We start from the raw sequence: 20,619 nt of genomic DNA on the forward strand, positions 1-20,619 counted from the left end.
TCTAATAATAATAATATGATCTCTCACCTCAGTGAGGATGGATGACGGTCATTGAGAATAGCCACAGAAGGCACACAAGCCATGAGCTGCCCTTTGAAGGTTGAACAGGATTGGGGCTGGTACACAGTGCAGGTTTGAGCAGGGAAGCTGGAGGCTCTGCAGTCCTCAAGTAGGAATGCACATGGCTTGTGGATGATGTGTACTGAAGGGAGAATGCTGTTGCTATTAGTGGCACGAGGACATACTGACCCCTGTCGAGCGTCTACAGGCTATGGGCTAGTTTTCCAATTGAGGTCAGAGATTTTCAAAGTTTGTCTATGATTTCCATCTTCGTCTGCTCACTGGTAGTCTTTGTTCACTGAGAAGTAGGAGGCAATTGCCATCATTCTGAAGATTGAATTTTACTCTACTTCCCTTCCTAGCAGTTCTAAAAGTACCAAAGGCAGATCCAAATTGGATGTCATTTCATCTGAACTATGAAAAACGTCTCCCAAGAGAGGTGCAATAACCTGGTTTCCCCTCACCTAAAATAGGCTTCGGTGACTGCTGATCTATTTCCCAAAGTGCTATTAACTCAGCCCCTAATTCAGATCTGTGAGACATGCAACTGCCTCTGCTTCAACAGAGGGAATGTTTCCCGAGGACTAAAGTTTTTCCAAGTTGATTTCTACCCTGCAAATCAGGGCCATTCTTGGGCTAGAGGGAACTTTCTCTGAAGCCCAGGGTTCCTTTCCTTCATGAGTCTCGGGAATGGGGGTGGGCGGTGCTCTTTTGCCCTTTCCTGTCCCTCCTCTCTTCCAGTTGGAGCTTACCTAGCAAAGTTTTAGTGACAGTCACTTTATTTTCTTTTTAAGTGAGTGGTTACTTTACTCTGCCTCTTGCACAGAGTGTCTCCCAGAGGCTCTTAACTTCCACTCAGATGAATCCAGGAGGAGATTGTGTTTGAATGATTAAAGAGAATCAAATCAGGATGGAGCACACTTTCCTGCCCGTAGCTCATGATGCATGATCACAAAAGCTGATCCCAACATAATTAAATGTGTTCAACAATAAAATGAGATGGAGGAGCCCATGGAAGTAACATGGTCTGAAACTTTTGATAATTTTGATATCTTAAATGAGGCATTCTTAATCTCAATTAATTCAAGCCAGTGATTTGTTATGTGTGTGTGATAGCATGTTGACATTCTTCTTTTTTCTGATTGATCCAAATTACTCTACCCTGACTAATATTAGATGAACAACAAAAATTAACATTCCAGTGGAACAAGGAATTCAATGTTATGCCATATTCTGATGTAAAAAACCTTCTGTGTGGAAGGCATTGCCTTTTCTGTGTGTTTTGTCCCTGTTCTCAGTGGTTCTGGGCACTTTGGGGTTGCTGGCAGCAAAGGAGCAGCAGTTAGAGTTAGTCTAGATGTGGGAACATAGGAGCATTTCTTAAGAAATTCTGCTCTCTGGGCATAGGTCTTGTATTTCTCCCATGGGAACTATGCTTGATAAGATTTTTTTCCTAACAAAAATCAACTCAAGGTGAAATTCTTTCTTTATTTATCCTCTAGTTCTTTATTATTAATTTGAGGCAAGTCAAGATAAATAGCATGTTTCTCTGATAGTCTATAGGATGAGAATTCAGAGCATTTGTACAAACATTTGTTGAGAGTGGTTGTCGAAGGCATTCGTTGAGGGACTTGTGCTGAGTACTGGAGAAAGAAAGCTGGGCAAAACACTTGGTTCCTTCTCATCTGGGGAGGGAGCTGGCCTTCAGGAAGTTACCTGAGGATGTGGTGATGGCTGCATTACCACATTACCTGGTTCAGAGGCATGGGCCATCCTGTTTCTAGCAACACATATATTTGAGAAAAGGTCAAGTAAGAAGCTAACTTGAAGACCAGGGACCTTTTTTAAAAATGAGGCTGCTTATTGTTTGGTATATCTAGTGGCAGATCCTGCTTTAATTCTTTAATTTATTGCCTTGGCCACTTTAAATTGTTATGTATTCAAGTATGATTTTCTTTTTGGAAGTGGGCATAAAAAGTTACATTATCTTTGAGATATCTTCATTTTTAACACTTGTGTACTTATTATGAGATTTATTTCATCTCCTTGTCATGTGACTTCCAAGGGTCACACTATACTCTTTGCTTTCTTGCATTATATTAATTGATTATATTAATGGATTTATAAGCATCAAGCCACTTTATGGTCTAGAATAAATTCTATTGATCATATTGTTGTATCTTTATTTTCTGATGTGTTTTATTTAGAATATGTGCATATTTACTTATTTACCTTAGAGTAAATTTGATATCAGAACCTAATGAAATGAGCTTAGTGATTTACATACATTTTATTCTCTAGGATAGATTAAATAACACAGCCATTGTTATATATGAAATCTTCCCATCATATCATTCTGAGTCATATCTTATTTGAAGGGGTAGATACTTGACTGTCTCTCTTTTTTGTTTTTTATTTTTTTGTTTTGATATTGGGTCTCACTATGTAGCCTAGACTGGCCTCAAACTCAGGTCCTCTGACTAGGATGTCCTGGCTTCCTGAGTGTTTAGAGGGATGTGTCAACATGTCAAGCTTGACCATCTCTTTCAATACGTTCTGTAAACAATTGTTCACATTTCTGTAGTTTTTAAAACAAATTTTAGTAATTTATGAATTTCTAGAAAATTGTCCATTTCATTTAGAATTTTATCAATAATATTTCATATCCTCTGACTTAGTGGTTGTCTCTCTTTTTAGTTCTACTTTGTACTCTAAACCTGTCTCCCACATCACACTTGCCAGAACTTTTTTTCATTTTATCAATCTATTCAATCTGCTTATTCAAATAGCTTCAGAGCCCACAAAGGAATTGATACTTTTTCCCCCTTTTGTGGTGCTGGGGATACATTTTTTTAAATAACAGTTGATAGTGGTTCCTTATATTATGTTGCTCTGAGATGCTATGGCATGAAGCAGTTTATTTAAACATGTAGAATAAAAGGAAAACTTGGAGCTATTGACTGTTTAGCTTAAGGCATACTTAACTCCTCTGAGCTACAGTTTTCTTCTAGAAAAGGAATGGAGCATGCACTGTGCCCACTGCTGCAATGATCAGGTAGGATAATGTATGTTAGAGTGCTTTGAAAACTATAGCACATGTACAAGAAAAGTGTGTACTGTCACAAAATTGCTTTTAGGCTGTTTAGAATAAAAACTCACAAGCATATCATCCCTCTTCACAATATTTTCTGGAGCACAAAGATTTTGCCTTTGAAAACGTTTGCAGGATTTATGCTGATTAATCAGTTTCAGGGGAAAATATTTCTTCATCACCCTCCCTCCAACCTAAAAAGTTCTTACTCTACTAAATTAGAAATATGCACTAAAGACCCATTCAATAAAGGACACTGAAATGAAAATTAGCTCAAGTCTGCTTTCAATTAATTTCAATTCCCTGAAGTGCCAAACTTTCCTTTTCTGTCTAATTGGAAAGTAAGAGACAATCCTAAATTTTGTGATCTTGTGTGTATGTAGGAGGAGGATACATATTCTAGGTCACTCTGGGGGAGGGTCAGGAGTTTTTTTTTAGTGTTTTGTAGGTTCCTGTTAACTTTATTATTACATTTTTTAGTTAATTTCATAAAAATCTTTCTCTAACTTTTTAGAGAACTGTTTCAACATTTCTATTTCTCTATATTAATAATTTTAGAACCTTTGTTTTAAAACAGCAAAAAACTGATTTTAAAAGGAAATCCTTCCCCAAAGCTATTACATGTGAATCACAGAGAGTTTCTGATCAGAGGAGATGGGGAGGGGCCCAGTACCACACCAGCTTGGTGGCTTCCTCTCAGTCTCCAAGGCAGACTCAAGAAAGACTGGGGGCATCCAAGGGTACAAATTGAAAAACATAAGGAGAATGATGGAGAGGGGAATTCAACTATGAAATATTGTAAGAATTTTTGTAAATGTCACCTTGTACCCCCAGTACAACAATAATAAAACAATTAATTTTTTTAAAAAAGAAAAAAAAAAGAAAACCACTGCTCTACAGAATGATCAGGTATGATTTAGAAACCAATAGGTTCATTCTAAAAACTTAACAGTATTTTCTCATGTTTCTGCCAAGACCCGGGTGGTGTTTTAGAGGCTACACTGCAATAGTGGAGACAGAAAGGAAGCAGGAGGAGGAGAGAGGAGGAGAAGCCATTTAATTTGGTGAGAGGCATGTGGCATCATCTAATGGTGTTTATTCAAAGGTAGACAGTGATCTAAGAGCTATGAAAGGCAGAGAGAAGAATTCCTGAACTCAGAGAGTGAGGGGATTCCCAGGACAGTATGAAGAGCAGACTACAAGTAAGATCTCGAAGGGAGTTTCATAATTGTAACAAGACTTTTTCTAGAAAAGCACGTTACTTTTCTATGTAATCTTGCTATTGCTCTCCCTTTAAAATGTATCTTTCAGTATATATTACTTATTAGTGTGACATACTCTTCAACCTGGAAATTCCCTTCTGGAGAGCTGGGGATGGTGGTTTACATGTGGAATCCCAATAACTCAGTAGGTTGAAGCAGTAGGATCATGAATTCAAGGCCAGCTTGAGCAACACAATGAAATCCTATCTTGAAACAACAAAACAAAACAAAACAAAAATTCATTCTGGAAACCTAGCCTAAGGAAAAAAAATGTACTAAATATGAAAAAAAAAAAAAAAGAGGGCTACATTTCTTTTTATATTTATTTGAGTGAAAAACAAAATTACCCTAATAATAATGGGGAGAGTGAAAGAAAACAATGGCACATTTTCTCAAGCAACTATTTTTCAGTAATTAAATAATGACTGTGAAACTATCTGGAGACCACCAAGAGTAATGAATGCACCAGTTCTGATATCACACAGACCTGAATTACAATTCTGGCTCCCTTTCCCACCATTTCTTAGTTCATGATCCTAGGCATATTATTAGTTCATTTTCCCAAGTCTCAATGTATGCAAATCAAATCACAGATAATTTATATAGGAACAAATCAAAATGTTCAGTATGTGTAGAAATGCTGGGGAGCACTAGAAATCAGCAAGAGTAGCTGTGAAATATCACTTGTCACCTATCTCACTGACCAGCACGAAAAAGTCTTCCCATCCTCTGGTGTCTGGAATACAGGAGAAAAGGTACCTATGCAACGTTCCTAAGGAAAATCAGAACAATTCTGAATTTATAGGAAAGCCACAGCTATCAAAATCCCGCATAAATAAAATCACCAGTATTTAAGGATCTATAGTGCTGAGGTTTGTTAGCATTGTTTGCAGTGGTAAAATAATGGAAATAAAAGAAATGCCCACCAATACAGGAGTGATCAACACAGTTCATTCTAATCATGGGATATTATGCAACTATTAAGAATAATTTCTTAGATCTCTTGCAATTTACTTGGAGAGATTGCCATGATATATTAAGTGAGAAAGGTATAGCATGAATCTACAGTGACAGCCCCATCCCACACATACATATTTGTGTTTGTGTGTGATTACATGGGGATAGAGAAAGGAATGGAGGAACATCAGACATCAATATCTGTTGGGATTGGGGAGGAACACTTGTATCCTCTGCACAAATGGGCAATTAAAAATAGCAGGAATAGTAATGGTTCAGTTTTTCTAAGAAAGTAACAGGCTTATGCTACAATCTCAGTGGGAAAGATAGATACAAAATCTTAGGGAGGCCCCATTAACAATGATGTAAAACATTCCAGGGATAAAAGAGTGACAAGCAATACAAAAAAAAGATCATGACAGTTGTTTTAGAAGAGGCATTATATGTGCCTCCCCCATATTTTCCAAAGTTTCTCTTGTGTCGTTTTTTTTTTTTTTTGCTTTGGTAATTAACTAAATAAAATAAGATTTTAAACTTCTATTAATCACACACTTTATTATGTCTTGAAATCAGTGGCCATGTGTGTATCTGTGAGCTTGATGGTGTCCTGGCTCTGAAAATGTGCACACTTTTATTTTACCTGGGATATAAGGATTTTTCACTTGTTGGTTTAAAATTAGTTATAAATTAGAAAGCTAAATCCTCAGGAATAATTTACCATAAAAATTCCATAAAATATGGCTTGACACATTTCAAGATTTTTTTTCCATATAGTAATAGAAATGATTTCTAACAATAATTTTCAAAGTTCTGTGGCTTTACTTGGTAAATTCTCTTCTTGTTTCCTTGCCTCAATTGCTTCACCTATAAATGAAAAGTTTGGATGAAATAATTTAATTTACCAGGGTCTTTTTAGCACTAACATAATGTGATTTTAAAATGATTCACCACAGTATCAAGTAAATTAACAATTGCTAAGGACAAGAAAGCTTTTATCTTCACAGTTCTCCATACACCATGTAGAGATTCTGGACAGCTAGGGAAGATGTCCTTCTTCAGCATAACTTTCATGCTCACATGAAAAATATGCAAGCTTCCAAATAGTAGGGCCTTGACTTTGGTCCTTTCTCTGTACTTCTCATTTATGACTGTGTAGCTGCTTCCAATGCTTTTCCATCCATGTGTTCCCTCCTGTGCCTGTCAACTTATTATTTTGCTTTTATAGACAGCATATAAGTGAAGTGTTTCAAGTCAACCTTCTTCAGGTGTAATTTACAAAGAATAAAGTTTACCCAATTAAAATATGTATTTGAGAAGTTTTGACCCATTTATGCACCTGTCTACCACTGTCACAATTAAGCAACAAAACAGTTCCATCACCCTGAAAAGTTTCCTGGATCTCATCTTGGGCATCCCTCCACCACAGGCAACTACTGATATCAATTTGGTCACTAAAGAAAGATTTGTCTTTTTTTTTTTTTTTTGAGTAATGAACAGAGTTTAAACTTTTTTTTTTTCAGTCTTAGATGGTGTATATCTGATTGTTTGAACAATACCTCAGTGGCAAGCCACAGAAAATAACTGGCCAATTTCAGCAGCAAAAGAATCTGTTGAAAGAATATGGAGTAGAATTGCTGGGAGACTGGAGAACTGAGTTTGGGGTTATGTGGCTTGCACTCTGCCCCAAATCACACAGTGAAACTGTTCTGATGAGGAAAATAGGTGCAACAACTTGAGCCTCCTAAACTGTCTGGACCACATGATGGTCACTACCAACACCTTTGCTACCTTTGCTGTCTTTCCAGCTCTTCCTAGTTCTTAGAAAGTATGTCAAGGAGATTGAACTTAGGAAATCTGCTAGTGCTATCTGGGGTAGGCATACTGGTGTGTCATGTCATATGTCCATCATGCCTTTGCTGCAAAGGGGACTTGGAGAAGCTGCCACTTTCAGCCTCTGGAGTGGGAGGCTCATGAGGTAGGAGAATTCCCCAAACATCAGAAAGGTTTACAATGCTGGGTGGTCAATGCACACATTATCTGAGAGATTGCATTCTAAACTTGCACCTTCATGTGTGATAGTCACAATAGCCAGGTCACATTTGATAAGCAAAGGAACCTACCTGGGGTGAAAATGGGGCTAAAACATCGGGGAACCTTCTGTTTAATGAAATAGAAAACAGGTGTCTTGACCTTCATACTCACGCAAGGACTTGCTGCAGGTTTTTCTTCTTAAGATAATTTTCCATAACCTGTAACCTGCTAATAAAATTGATGGGCTTAAGTTAATTGGTTTGATCCAAAAGAGAATGTGCCATATTAAAAACTACCATTATTTTAAATAATAAATTTCATCCTTACAAACTGTTATCTCCCTTTAAGTTTCAAGTTAAATGTTTACTCAATTTAATATTTTTATTCTTCTGAAATTGCTGTATTCAATATTTTAAAGTTAACACATAAAGTTAGTCTTGTTTCTCCACCAATTCTGTGTGCTGTCACTGTTCTTTAATTGACAGGTGCAGGGAAAGGGAGGTGGCCTGATCCAGGATAATGATGATGCAATGTTGAAGAGCGAGCTGGAGGAGAAGCAACAGGCACCATGGAAAAAACCAAAACAAAGCAAGGTCAGATTCCCCCTCCATCTTGCTTTAGAGCTTAGGATTCAAGAAATTCAGGTTTTAGTCTTGTCTTGCCACTGTCATCACGTAGTGATCATGAAGGACATGGACTTGCTGGAAAATAGGAAATTTATGCATATAAAATTTGGCTTATGTTGTTATTTTATTTTTCTTAAGTAGTAACTTGAGGACTGCCTCAGAACAAAATACTGAATAAGGCAAATAGATATATTCAACCAAGACATCCAGCACCTTCTAGGCTAGGCTAGAAGCAGGAGTGCTTTCTCTCCATGTTTACCAGATAGATGCAATCATATAGAAATACATTCTGTTAGTGTCTCTAACTTATAATGGAGGAAACAGTCATAGAGAAGTCATAGACAATTACAAAGTGTCAAAGCTAGGTCTGGAATCCTGACCTGTGTTCCCAAGTCTTTGTTCTTGCTGTTATACCAGACTGTTGGGACAATGATATAAAACAGGCTAAACAATCCTTGCTCAAGCTTGTGCAGGAAGTTTTGGAAATCTCAAACCATTGTGAGTACAAGTTTTGGACTGAGGTTATATGTAACTTACGAACTTACCATACTGAGGCTGGTCCTTTAAGGAGGGGTTTCCAACAGGAGTATGTTGGAGGGAAGAGTATACACATCCATGCCAGTCAAGCTTTGCAACCAGGATTTCATCTATAAATTGCTTGATTTATACAATATGGCACAATGGTAGCCAATGATGGATGAGAAACAAGCTATTGCTTTACATGGGTTGCCTTATCTTTGTGGCCAACCAATGTGGTTCTCAAAGAGAATTTATGGGCCAACTTATTTTTCATTTACAACCTGTTCCTTGTATTGTGTTTTTCTTGTGTCTCCCAGTCTTTAGTATTGACAATACTGTTTTCTTTTTGCCTAAGTTCTTCTCAGAACCTTTCATTGATGATCCCCTCCATCAGCCCTCTTGCCTAGAAGGATAGCAAGATTCCCTTAGCTGAGTTTGGCAATGACAGAAGGGCAAAGTTCAGAAATTTGGCAAAGATCAGAGGTAGCAGAAGAGGGGACATTTCATGCAGGACTTCTAATATCAATAAGTGACAACTAGACAGGTGCAGGGTAGGAACACCTTCCTGACTATAGAACTATAACTTCAGTTAAATGAGAGAGACCCTTCCTAGGCATTCACTTCTGGCTTTTTTAATAAACACCAATCATTCAGGTTGGTGGAGAAACTTCCCCACTGTGATAGAACATGATTTTCTACTATAAGAGTTGTGTCAAGCAGGTATACTTTGATCATGAGGATATGAATATAAAAACCACCTACACCAGCTTATTTTTCAATTCTTGAATCATTGGTTTCTTGCCACACAGGCACAGACATAGGGGCCTATAAATTCCTTTAATCTCTGCATGTATCTTATAAAGATAGGACAGGGACAAAATGAGTTGCATTGCTTAACAAAGCTCTTTTTCCCTGTAGGAGAGAATGAACATATGCCGGTGAATAATCCTTCTACACAAATTTACCAGGTAAAGACAAATAGATTATTTTGAATGTTCCCACATGTAATGGTGGCAACTATTCTTTAAGTACAGAGATGTTTAGTACTCACAAGTGCTTTCACCCACATTGCTGCATTGGTTCTCTTAAGGCTGTGAGGTAGGCTGGGTGGAGGGCTGCTCACACTGCACCTTTAATTACTGGAGGACAAAATGGTCCAGTTTATAAAATGTAGCACAACGACCCCTACTTCATCACTTCTTTTCCTACCTGCTGCCACCATCACTGTGACCTGAACACCATGCCATAACATTCCCATCAGAGAGGAGAGAACAAGATCTGCTTTTCTTAATTTCCTATTTTAGCAGAAAGGATTGAGAATGGAAAGGGGTTATCATTGTGAATGTTCAAATATGATGATAGGAAAAAAATTAAGCTCATTTAAAATAATGGAAATAATTTAATTTACAAAGAAGACAAAAGTTCTGCAAGACATCTTTGCAACAAGAGTTATTCCAGGCTGCTTTGACTTTGCAAATAGAATTTATTGGGATTCTATCTTACAAATTGAAAGTAAATTTCTGTCCTTAAAAATCATGGAAGTTTATCCTGACATAATTTATATTATATAAGCAGCTTGGGCTAGGGAAACACATGCTCCTCTCTAGACTTAAGATAGTGTTATCTGAAAGACATAAGAAAGGAGAAAGAATTGGTAGAACATGGTAGGAATTGAGAGAAAGGACCCTTCCTAAATTGGCTGTAAGCTTTAAGCCCAGGTAGCTATGAAATTGAATGGCCTCACAAGCAAAAAGATAGGAATTCAGAGGAGCAGATAGTTTAGGGGAACTTTTATTTAGATTAGTTGGGCTTAAGTGAAAACAAGAATGAGTTTCTAGAAATATCATACAAGAGTTCATTGCTGTAGGCCCAATTAGGGCAAGCCAGCACAGGATTATAAAAACATTTTTAACCATGTTGCTACTAGACTTAAACTATCAACGAAAGGGAGTAGAAGAAACAGTATCAGTTTAACTTAATTCGTATTTGTTGAGTAGTTACTATGTGCAAAGTCTACTGCTTACCCTAATGGGAGATTAAACAGATGAAGCAGACATTCTCATTGGTTTTTTAAGTGTTCATAATGTAGGAAAGACATATGATAAATAGGTCACACATGATAGGCTATTGACAAAAAGGGTTGAACTAGCACATAAAGACAAGTTGTTCTTTTGGCAAATGGACATGAGGAAAGTCATTTCAGGCAGAGGGACCAGCTTGACCAGGACCAACCTGGAAGCAGGAATAAGTCTTCACTTGGTGTTGATTTGATGCCTCACGGGTCCAAAATCTCTAAGGGCTTTCCCTGCCCACCTCGCCTGTGATCGCAACTGACCTGTGTACAGCATTTGAATGAGTGTGAGTGTACCTCTTTAAGCTCAGACATGATTTAAAGTCTATTATAGATTTTATGTAGGTCACTCCCTGGATGTTGGTTAAATATAGCTGCAGAGGGGATGGCCTCATTGTCTCATTGTATCACAAATCCAAGTACATCTGTTCACGGTGGAATACACGAAGGAGTGAGAGTGAAGTTGGTCTGTATGACCTCTGTGATGCTATGATAACCCCATCCTTGTTTTAAAAGAACACTTCTATGTCTGTTTACTTCCAAGCAACTTTTAACAAGAAGAAGGAGAAATAAAGAAGAGGAAAAGGAAGGAAGGCAGAGGGAGAAGTTGACTATATATAATCTATATTAGAAGGGAGAGTATCTGAAACAAAATGTGAAATTTTGACAATTCTCTTTCTCTGTATTTTATTCTCTTGATAGATCCCATCCCTACCTGATGTTATCATGTATATTATTAACTTGATTTTTTAAAAATTGTCTCCTCATCAGAATGTAAGCTCTGAGGGCAGGGACTTAGTCTATTTTGCTCTTTTTTTTTTTGTACTCTCAGCATAACATACAGTGCCTAGCATGTAATACATATTCAAGAAATATTAGTTGAAGAAATGAGCGAATGTCTGCACAATGTATACTTGGCTTTGAGCCAAGAGGTTGGATGTAGTATTCAGTCTGATACCAAATAGTGTTGGGAAAACTGTCTAGTGCTTTGGTGGGGGAGATACTCACTTCATACCGTATTCAAAACAAACTCTATAGTTTTTGTTAAGTGATTCAATACAAAAATCATATATATATATATATGCATACATAATAAAACAGAAGGAAATGTGAATATGTTAATAGTTATTCTGAAGTAATGAGATTTGGGATAATTCTCCTTACTCTTCATTATTTTTTCTCTGTCATGAAAATAATTTAAGAAAGTAAGTAATGTGCCAAAAGGACCTTTACTTGAAAAAAGATGGGAACCAACCTGACAGTAATAGGTTTCATCCTGAAAACTGCCATTGAAGGTTTTCCAGCATTTACAAATCCTGGTTGAGTCTCCATTCTTTTTACCACTCTTCTAACACCAGAATATTCTTCTAACACCAGAAAGTTACTTTTCCAGGCCTGTAGTGTATCCATAAGATAAATTTCCAGTAACCAGGTTTCACATCAGCTTCACGGGGAACCTGTAAGAATGACTTCATTCAAGGGTCAAGTTCCGCAGGGAGCACAGAGTAGTGGATCAGGAAATTTACTCTTATTCAGATTACTTGCCACCCACTTTGTGCTTTAGACCATTGCCTCTCTGGGGACCAATAAAGAGGCTTAAAATGGAAGATTAAGTTGGCAAAAAAACAGGTTTCTTCTGCGGTGACCCTGGTTTTCAGGGAAAAACAAAGCAACTACCTTGGTATCCTTGCCATTTCATGCTACTCCAAAACATCTGTGCTTTTGCTCTTTTATAATCAAGTGTTGTAGGAATTTGCCTTCTGGAGGTCTCCCAAACATTGACATTTATGACTTTAGAGAGTTCCCAAGGCACAGGCATGGTTCTTGAGTTTGCCTCATAGTAACCTCCTGACTTTGGTAATGTGACAGAAAGGAATGGGAAGTCGGTGTAAAAAACAAGTAGGAATTCATGGAAACTTTAGTTTGAGAGCTCTTCAGTGGAAAACAAAAAAACAGAAACAAACACAAACAAACCAGAAGACAGCTACTAAAATTCATCTTCAGAAGAGTTAAGAAGCCGAGAAATGAAAGAAAATTGAGAAGCAGAAATTAAGAGCAGGCAAAAGGAGGAACTCAGACTCCTCTATGTCTTTGAGCCTAAGTTGCCCTCTGTGGAACCCTAGGCTTTCAAGTTGAAGTCTTCCCAGAACCTGCCTCCAGTGGGAGCCCGTCTCCAGTGGCAGGATGGAGGGATCATAACCTCTCTAGAGCAGCTTCATGAAAAAATCAACAAGATGAGGAACGTGTTCAACTCGCTGGAGAGCAAGGTAGACACCCCTTTCTAATCCTTGGGGTGGGCTGAGGGCTGTCAGATAGGAGAGCTAAAAGAAAGCAGAGAAAAGATGTTAAGACCACATATTCTGAGTACTTTTTTAACTCAAGACAGTGGGCAGGTTGGTTTGGAAAACCAATCTGTAGCAGGTAAAGATAGTAAGAGCCCTAATTAGGCATCTAAAAAGTGACATGTTGTCTCAGGTGTGTGACTGTGCTCACAATGGCTTCTCCTCCCTGGCTTGTTATTGGCTGTGAAGCTTTTATTAGGCAGTAGTGTTACTTCACTTAAAGAAATGTATGGGGAGGAAGAGGAGTGACAGCTCAAAACAATTGCAGAGTTCCCAGAGTTCCTGTAGAACTTGGCTGTTGGGAGAAATTTTCCATAGTTTTTAATTTTTTGAGAGCTGAGGTTCTACAGGTGAGGAAAAATCTTTCTCCCCAGGACTCTGCTGTTGTCTTATGGATTCTGGTAGGACACACCCACCTATGGAAGCAGTGATAATGAAACTTATTTCTGTTGGACAGTGGTTCCTTTTTTTTTCTTTCAAAGCAGAAACCTAAGTACATGTCAGGGCACTGGAATGAATGTCATATTTCCTTCCTTCAATTTTAAATTTTGCAAACTTTTTACTTTGATGTTACATAGCCATCAATTTAATTTTTTTCTCACAGAAGATGAATTTACATGATGAAAATTACCAGATCAGAAAGCAGTTGATCTGGTGATTTAATTTAAGATGGTGACTGAATTAGGACAAGTGCCATGATCTATCACAAATATTAATTCTAATTAAAAATTATTAGGATGAACACAGATTGTTCATGTTACTTCCCAGTCTTCAAGCTCCAAACACTTCATAGGTTCTGCTTTTTCCTCAGATGTTGCTTTTTGTTCCTTTTATTTTTTTCCTGTTCCAGTCCTAGGGGAGAAAAAAAAAACATTTGTGAGACCCAGTGAAACACAAAACTCTGTATTTAAAAAATGTCGTATAGGATACTAAGTCATTTTATAGTGAAAAGTACCACCGCAAGTTGAAATTGTTTAGATGACTTGACTCTGACAATGTTTAGAAATGCATATGTGAAGAAAGTTTGTTAAGATAACTGGACTTTAGTTTTCATTCCTTATTTGGTGGAGTTTTAAATTATAGAATAAACCTAAACATCTCTGTTTTGAAGACAGACATGATGGAGTTAAGAGTTTCTCTACTTAGCAGAGTATAAGATCACAAATGTCAAGAAAGTAATGTTATTATCTTATTATTATCTTAATTTACTTAATTTGATGTTTGTTAAAAACGCTTTTTTTCATTTGTTCAATGAATAAAATTGATCTTTAGATGTGCACTGTTTTCCACACATTTCTGTTTGTGCTTAACTTTTTGATTTGCCACCTAAAAAAGAAAAGAAGTAAAAATCTTGAACACTTATGTAGCATGCACATGTTGTGTTAGGCACCTCACCTACATTTACTCATTTAATTCTCAAGACAGCCTTGTGAAGTGATTGTTATTACAATTATTTTATGGGTAAGAAAACTGCTGCAAAGAAGTTAACCAACTTGCCCAAGGCCTCATTATGGTAGGGGAGAGCTAGGATTTGTACTTAACTCCAAAATTCACACCTCCTTCATGGTGTGGAACTTGACAATAGACCAGGGTGGCTGCTGAAGACATTCACATTACTATCAACACGCTGACTCCTGCCATTATAGATAGGTCTGTGACTTTCTTAGGGATTAAAGGCTTCTGTTATTAAAAATGCCTGTAATCCTCACTACTCGGGAGGCAGGGATCAAGAGGATCACAATTTGAAGCCAGCCTGGCCAAATAGTTCACAAGACCCTATTTGAAAATACCCAGCACACACAAAAAAAGGGCTGGCAGAGTGACTCAAGTGGAAGAGTGCCTGTCTATCAAGTGTGAGGCTCTGAATTCAAACCCCAGAGCTGCAAAAAAAAGCCATTTCCTTCTTTTCTATAGCTTCCAAGAATTTTAAAGAAAGAGTCATTTTGTCTTTCAAAGAAATTCTCATTGATCCTTAATCTTTTTATTCTCAGAACTTTTTGAAGAAACAAAGAACTGAATTTCCTCATCTTCTCATAATAATGGGGGGAATATGACCTGTCACTTTCACAGAATTCAGTTATCAGATCAAGATTGTCTTTTCACATGTGTATGTAGCTTTTCAAGTGAACCTCATTTTAATCAAAGGTTTTAAAATAAACGGTAGTGTGTAGGAGCACTTGAAACTTAATTGATTGTTCGCTTTCTTGCCATTAACCAAGCTTCAACATTTGCTGTGTAAGAAGACACCCTAAAACTCAAAGCCCTGAGTTCAAGCTCCAGTCCCACCAAAAAAAAAAAAAAAAAGACACCCTTTTCTCTAAATGAAGATTCAAGGGGCCAATTGAGTCATCTGTAATAATTTATAGCAAATTGAGTTCACTTTTCATGCATTATTTAGTTGCAGGCCCTGGCCTCCGAACTGAAAACTGGTTTCACAGAAGCAATGCAGGAACTGTCACGAATTCAACATGGAGAATATGCTTTGGAAGAGAAGGTTAAGAGCTGCAGGTGCTCCATGGAAGAAAAAGTTACCGAGATGAAGAATTCACTAAACTACTTCAAGGTAACTGCCTCTTTTATTTCCCTGTTGCAAAGAGCATGTTGATTCTTGGTAATGGGAATGCAAAATTTGCCTTTTCCTGTAGCAGCTTAATATGTGAATTTTCCCTCTGGGCCATTTACTAGTTATCAAGGAAAAATATTTATTTCACATTTTTCTCTTTTGGAGTTCTGTGTTAAAATTAGAGATCACAATGGAAGTAAAATGTTCATTTCTCATTTATTCATATGCTAAATAAAAACTTATGTGTACTAAATATGATGTTCTGCACTTTTGCCCTATGTACCAGTTTAAAATATAGTAATTCTTATATTTTAGGAAGAGCTGAGCAATGCAATGTCAATGATTCAGGCCATCACTTCCAAACAAGAAGAAATGCAACAGAAAATTGAACAGCTTCAACAAGAGAAGCGAAGAGAATCCCGGAAAGTTAAAGCCAAGTGAGAATCTTAAATATATTTACCAAAGGCAAGCCTATATGAGCAATGGCTTGTCCAGAGGCACCGGGAACACCTTGCCCACTATCAGTATGGAGGTAGCTGACCACTGAGCTCCACAGGTCAGCAGGTGATGGAGCAGATAGGGCCATGAATGTCAGTTAATACCAAAAGTGAGTGGTAGAGATGACATGGTAAGTACACTCCATACAAAACATGAAAATGATGTAAAGTGGCATGCATACTAGGATTAAAAGAGTAAAAATATTTAAAACAACAAACATATTCAAAAAGAATGCTTGTTATGTTAAGATTGTAGGGCCAGCCATGAGTTTCTTTTTTTAAAAAAAATTAGTTTTCTAAAATTTCTCTAATACTGCTATTATTTTACTTCTATGATTAAAAATAAATTTATGTTACACAGTGTCTCAACCAGGTGGGATCAAGGTTATTTTCACCATTGAATAGACATAATCTTTATTGTTCTAATTTTGGTTTTTTTTTTTTGGTGGTACTGGGGTTTGAACCCAGGGCCTCACACTTGCCAGGCAGGTGCTCTACTACTTGAGCCACTCCGCTGGCCTTGTTATATGTTTTTTAAATTACCAAATTTAAAATAGAAATGTAGGAATAACATTTGTGTGACCTTGGAGAATGGGTTATGTTTTTTAGTCAAGGACTTATTGCTTTCCTACCTTTGGGTTGCTTTGTTAAGTGAATGTAAATCACCACAAGCAAATAGTCACCACTGCTAACTATCAAGATCCTGATGACAGAGAAGCCAGTAATGGAAAAATAAGAATGAAAAATTATAATTAGAAGTTATTTGTAGATGTTTGAAGTTTTTTCTCATCTTAGTTGATGGATTAATTTGAGCCATATGAATTGCTAGTATTGGACCATTTTTAATTTACAGAAATAGCAATTTATAAGGTTCAACCTAATAATTCAGTCATCTTCTTGAGTTGTTCTGAACGAAATTCCCTCCTAAATCTATCAGCACTAAGAACCTAACTTGCCTCATCGTTGTTTCCCCTTTTTAGGAAAGCTCAAAAAGAAGAACACGGCACACCTGGTCCTACACAAGCACAAGGAAGTCCTTTCCGCTCCATCAATATCCCTGAACCTGTTCTTCCAAGTGACGATTTCACCAATATCTTGCCTTCTCAGGCCTATGAAAAAGGTATTGTTCACAAATCATGGTGAATTAATGGTGATCCCCCCCACTTTGGTTTCTAGGGCTTAAGTAATTAGTAAGAATGAGTTTAAGTCCTCCATCATTATTACAGGAAAGATATATTGCCTAGGATTTTTCTTCATTAATGGAATTAGAAGAATCTAGAGGACTCGAGATCCTGGGTGTCTGCCCAATTTTAAGAGTTTGTCTTTCTTTCTTTCCTTCCTTCCTTCCTTCCTTCTTTCCTTTTTTTCTTGGGGAGGGGGGGAGAACTACCAAATTGGATTCTTCTAAGTTCCAATTAGATTAAAAGTAATTTATTGCTAGGCATGGTGGCACACATCTGTAATCCCAGCATGTGGGAGTCTGAAGCAAGAGAATATCTTACTTCCAGATCAACCTTGGCTACATAATGAGACCCTTTCTCAAAAAATATAATAAGAGTAATAATAATAATTTATAATCAATATTATGCCAATTTAAGAGATAATTTTTTAAAATTCTCTCTAAAAAATCATTTTATTGGTGTTCTAATTCAGAACTGCCCTTTCTTTGAAAATCAGAGTTGGCGCTTTATATGGGGTGAAACAGTTACTGACTATATTCCTGGTCATAGGGATATGAAAACAGATATTACAAAATGGCATGCTGGCAATATTTAAAAAAACAGCTCTTCAAGGGATTGGTTATGGACATGTTCAACTCAGGAACAATAAATAAAATTTTAAAAATTTGCTACATATTTGTATCCCCAACAGTGTCTAGCAAGGCACCAATACACAGAAAAATAAATGTAGAAATTAACAGTGTTTACATGGCTTTTCCTCTTTTTTCCTTTTCTTTTTTTGGTCTCATATAGAAGTCCTCGAAAGATAGGCTCAGTGATTTCTCAAAGGCAGGATTGGGGGTTTTCTATCCTCATGGCTTACTGAACAAGTTAGTTTATATATTTGCAGACAGTAAGTCTGTATGAACACCTGAATCTAAAACTCTAAATCTTTTACCTTGTGTCCATCTAAGTACAGATGATTCCAGTGACCACATGGAGTTTGACTAACTGTTCACTTCTTTTCCCCTCAATAGACATAGTTCATGTAGTCATAGCTCATTCTACTAGGTTCCTGCAGAAATTCAAGGATAATATACTATGATAATACATGCTTGATACAGTTGGTGGTCACTTATGTTAAAACTCAGGATCAGGATTAAAGAGCCAAACCTTTAGAAAGGGTTGACTTACCCACCCTTAATGATCAAATGGTTACTATTTTCTATTGTCCCCAAATTCAGCAGCTTGAAATAGCAAACAGAATCTCTGAGTCAGGAATCTGTACTCAGCTTAGCTGTCTGCCACTGGCTCAAGGTCTCTCCTGAGGTTGTAATGCAGGTGTTGGTCACAGTTTTCATCTTATATGAATGGTTGACTTAGGGAACCTCTACTTCCATGCTCACTCAAGTAGCTTTTGGCAGGCTCCAGTTCTTATGACATGGTCTTCCCCAAGTGCTATCTTACATCATGACAGGTGCCCTCTGGTGATATGGAACAGGACATTGTAAAAGCTCATAGTTGATAATCTGTTGTTTTTGATGTCCCTGTAAATCTTGAAAATACCTTAGGTATTCTTATCTTGGTATCTTCAGCCTTGAACAGGGACAAGAGGGGTTAGGTAAATTTAGGACTAATCAACCTTGCATTACAACAATCTTGTTTTAGACAGACAATCCTTAAATGATTAGCCTGTCTATATGCAGAGTTGAGCAGGAATCTGACCCAAGTTTAAGATAGCTAAGAGAACAGATACAATATGAAAGCAGAGATGAGAAGCTTTCATCCTGGTTTTAGTTACCCATCAGACAACTGTAGGTACACATGAAGAGCCAGTGCTTTTAGCAAAAGTAACTTTTAAGTCTGTTACAATCCTGGTGGGAACATGACTGACATGTCCAAAGAACAGTAAGAAGACCACTGGGGCTCAAGCAGAGTGGACAAGGGAGACAATAGGAGATGTTTTTTTTGGAAGCAGAAGGCAGAGGTGTGGAGTAATATCTAGAGACATATGACATTATAAGGACTCAGGTCTTTATACTGAAATGGGAAGCCATTGCAAGACTAAGCAATGGCTTAGAGGAGTGATAGTAAACAATAATTTAGTTCTTACAGTATGCCAGGTACTACTTTAAGCAGTTTACATACATTAACCTATTTAATTTTTACAGTAATGTTTTGAGGTAAGTACTACTGTTATCTATCTTTTATAGTTGTAATCTTTTAAATTGTCATTTTATTCTTATTCTTTCTCTCCAACAAAACTATCCAATGTGAGTCTGTCCTTAGTGCTTTGCTCACAGAAGTTTAGTCCACGTTTGTGAAATAAACACTGAATGAAAGCTTTCCTTTCCCTGCAGCCCAAGAGTCCAGATCTGTTCACCTGGGTGATAGCAATGTGAAAGGAATGATGGGTCCTGGTAAGTGGCTCTTCTGTTAGTTCTTCTTCTGGCAACCCTACTCTTTCTCTCTTCTACTTTCCCTGCTTCTACTCAAGTTCTCAGTCCCAAACCAGGCAAGAGAGAACACAGGTGTGTTAGTTTTTTATCACTCTGACAAATAAATACCTGAGAAAAATAACTAAAAGGAGGAAAGATTCATTTTGGCTCATGGTTTCAGAGATTTCAGTCCATGATTGGCTGGCTCCCTTACTGTGGACTTGAGATGAGGCAGAACATGATGGTGGCAGGAGCATGTGGCAGAAGTGGCTGGCTGGTCACTTCATGGCAGCCAGGAAGCAGAGGGAGCATTAGGAAGGGATGGAACAAAGTATACCTTCCAGGGCACACCTCCAATAACCCACTTCCCCTAACTAGGTCCCACCTCCCACAGTTCTACCACTCACAACAGTCTATTCAAATTTTGAATCTATTAATGGATCTGTCCACTGATGATCTTATCACTTTCTAAAAGCCCCATCACTGAACACTGCTTGCATGGAGGACCAAGTCTTGAATACGTGGACCTTTTGGGGGGAGATTTCATACCCCAACCATAATATCAAGCAAGATAAAGCATTACTATCACTAAGCTTCCAAGAAACGTGCTAGAGTAGGCTAGTAACTTATTTAAACCCAAGGAGAGAGAAGGTTGGGAAGGTTTAAGTAAAAATTAGTATTCTTCTTTCTTTCTGGCTCATTTCAATTATTAGTGAGGTAACATTTGCTGAGGTCTCATAGGTGAATATTTCATGACACAAGTTTTCCTTGGATCACACACTTGACAGTTTAATTAAAAAGTTATTTACTTAATTGAAAATTCACTAGCATTTTATACATTATTTCATTCTTCCTTCCTCCCTTCTTATTTCTTTTTTCCAACTTACCATTATCAGGGTGAAGGGGATAAAATGACAAAAGATGTTGTCATTAGTACCCTTCCCCCTCCTCTTTCTATACTTCTCCCAACTGTGCTACAGGCACCTGATGTGCTCACCTAAA

The 20,619-nt window shown here is 37.4% G+C and overlaps 1 protein-coding gene across 8 annotated transcripts in view; it reads left to right on the top strand.

The window, feature by feature from the left end:
• The window catches only part of Arhgef33 (Rho guanine nucleotide exchange factor 33), a 71,587-nt gene that overhangs the window by 12,793 nt on the left and 38,175 nt on the right, over positions 1-20,619 (top strand). For 7 of the 8 annotated variants that reach the window (XM_074049541.1, XM_074049543.1, XM_074049544.1 and 4 more), the window contains exons 3-8: positions 7,887-7,994; positions 9,465-9,514; positions 15,358-15,522; positions 15,838-15,959; positions 17,000-17,139; positions 19,540-19,599. In XM_074049541.1, the coding sequence (XP_073905642.1) occupies positions 7,970-7,994; positions 9,465-9,514; positions 15,358-15,522; positions 15,838-15,959; positions 17,000-17,139; positions 19,540-19,599 (562 nt within the window). In that variant the 5' untranslated portion in view covers positions 7,887-7,969. Of the gene's footprint in view, positions 1-7,886; positions 7,995-9,464; positions 9,515-12,740; positions 12,885-15,357; positions 15,523-15,837; positions 15,960-16,999; positions 17,140-19,539; positions 19,600-20,619 lie in introns of all 8 variants that reach the window. The other variant, XM_074049538.1, reaches the window with a different exon arrangement.

This window comes from Castor canadensis, chromosome 12 (assembly GCF_047511655.1).
Source record: "Castor canadensis chromosome 12, mCasCan1.hap1v2, whole genome shotgun sequence".
In the NCBI taxonomy this organism is placed as follows: domain Eukaryota; kingdom Metazoa; phylum Chordata; class Mammalia; order Rodentia; family Castoridae; genus Castor; species Castor canadensis.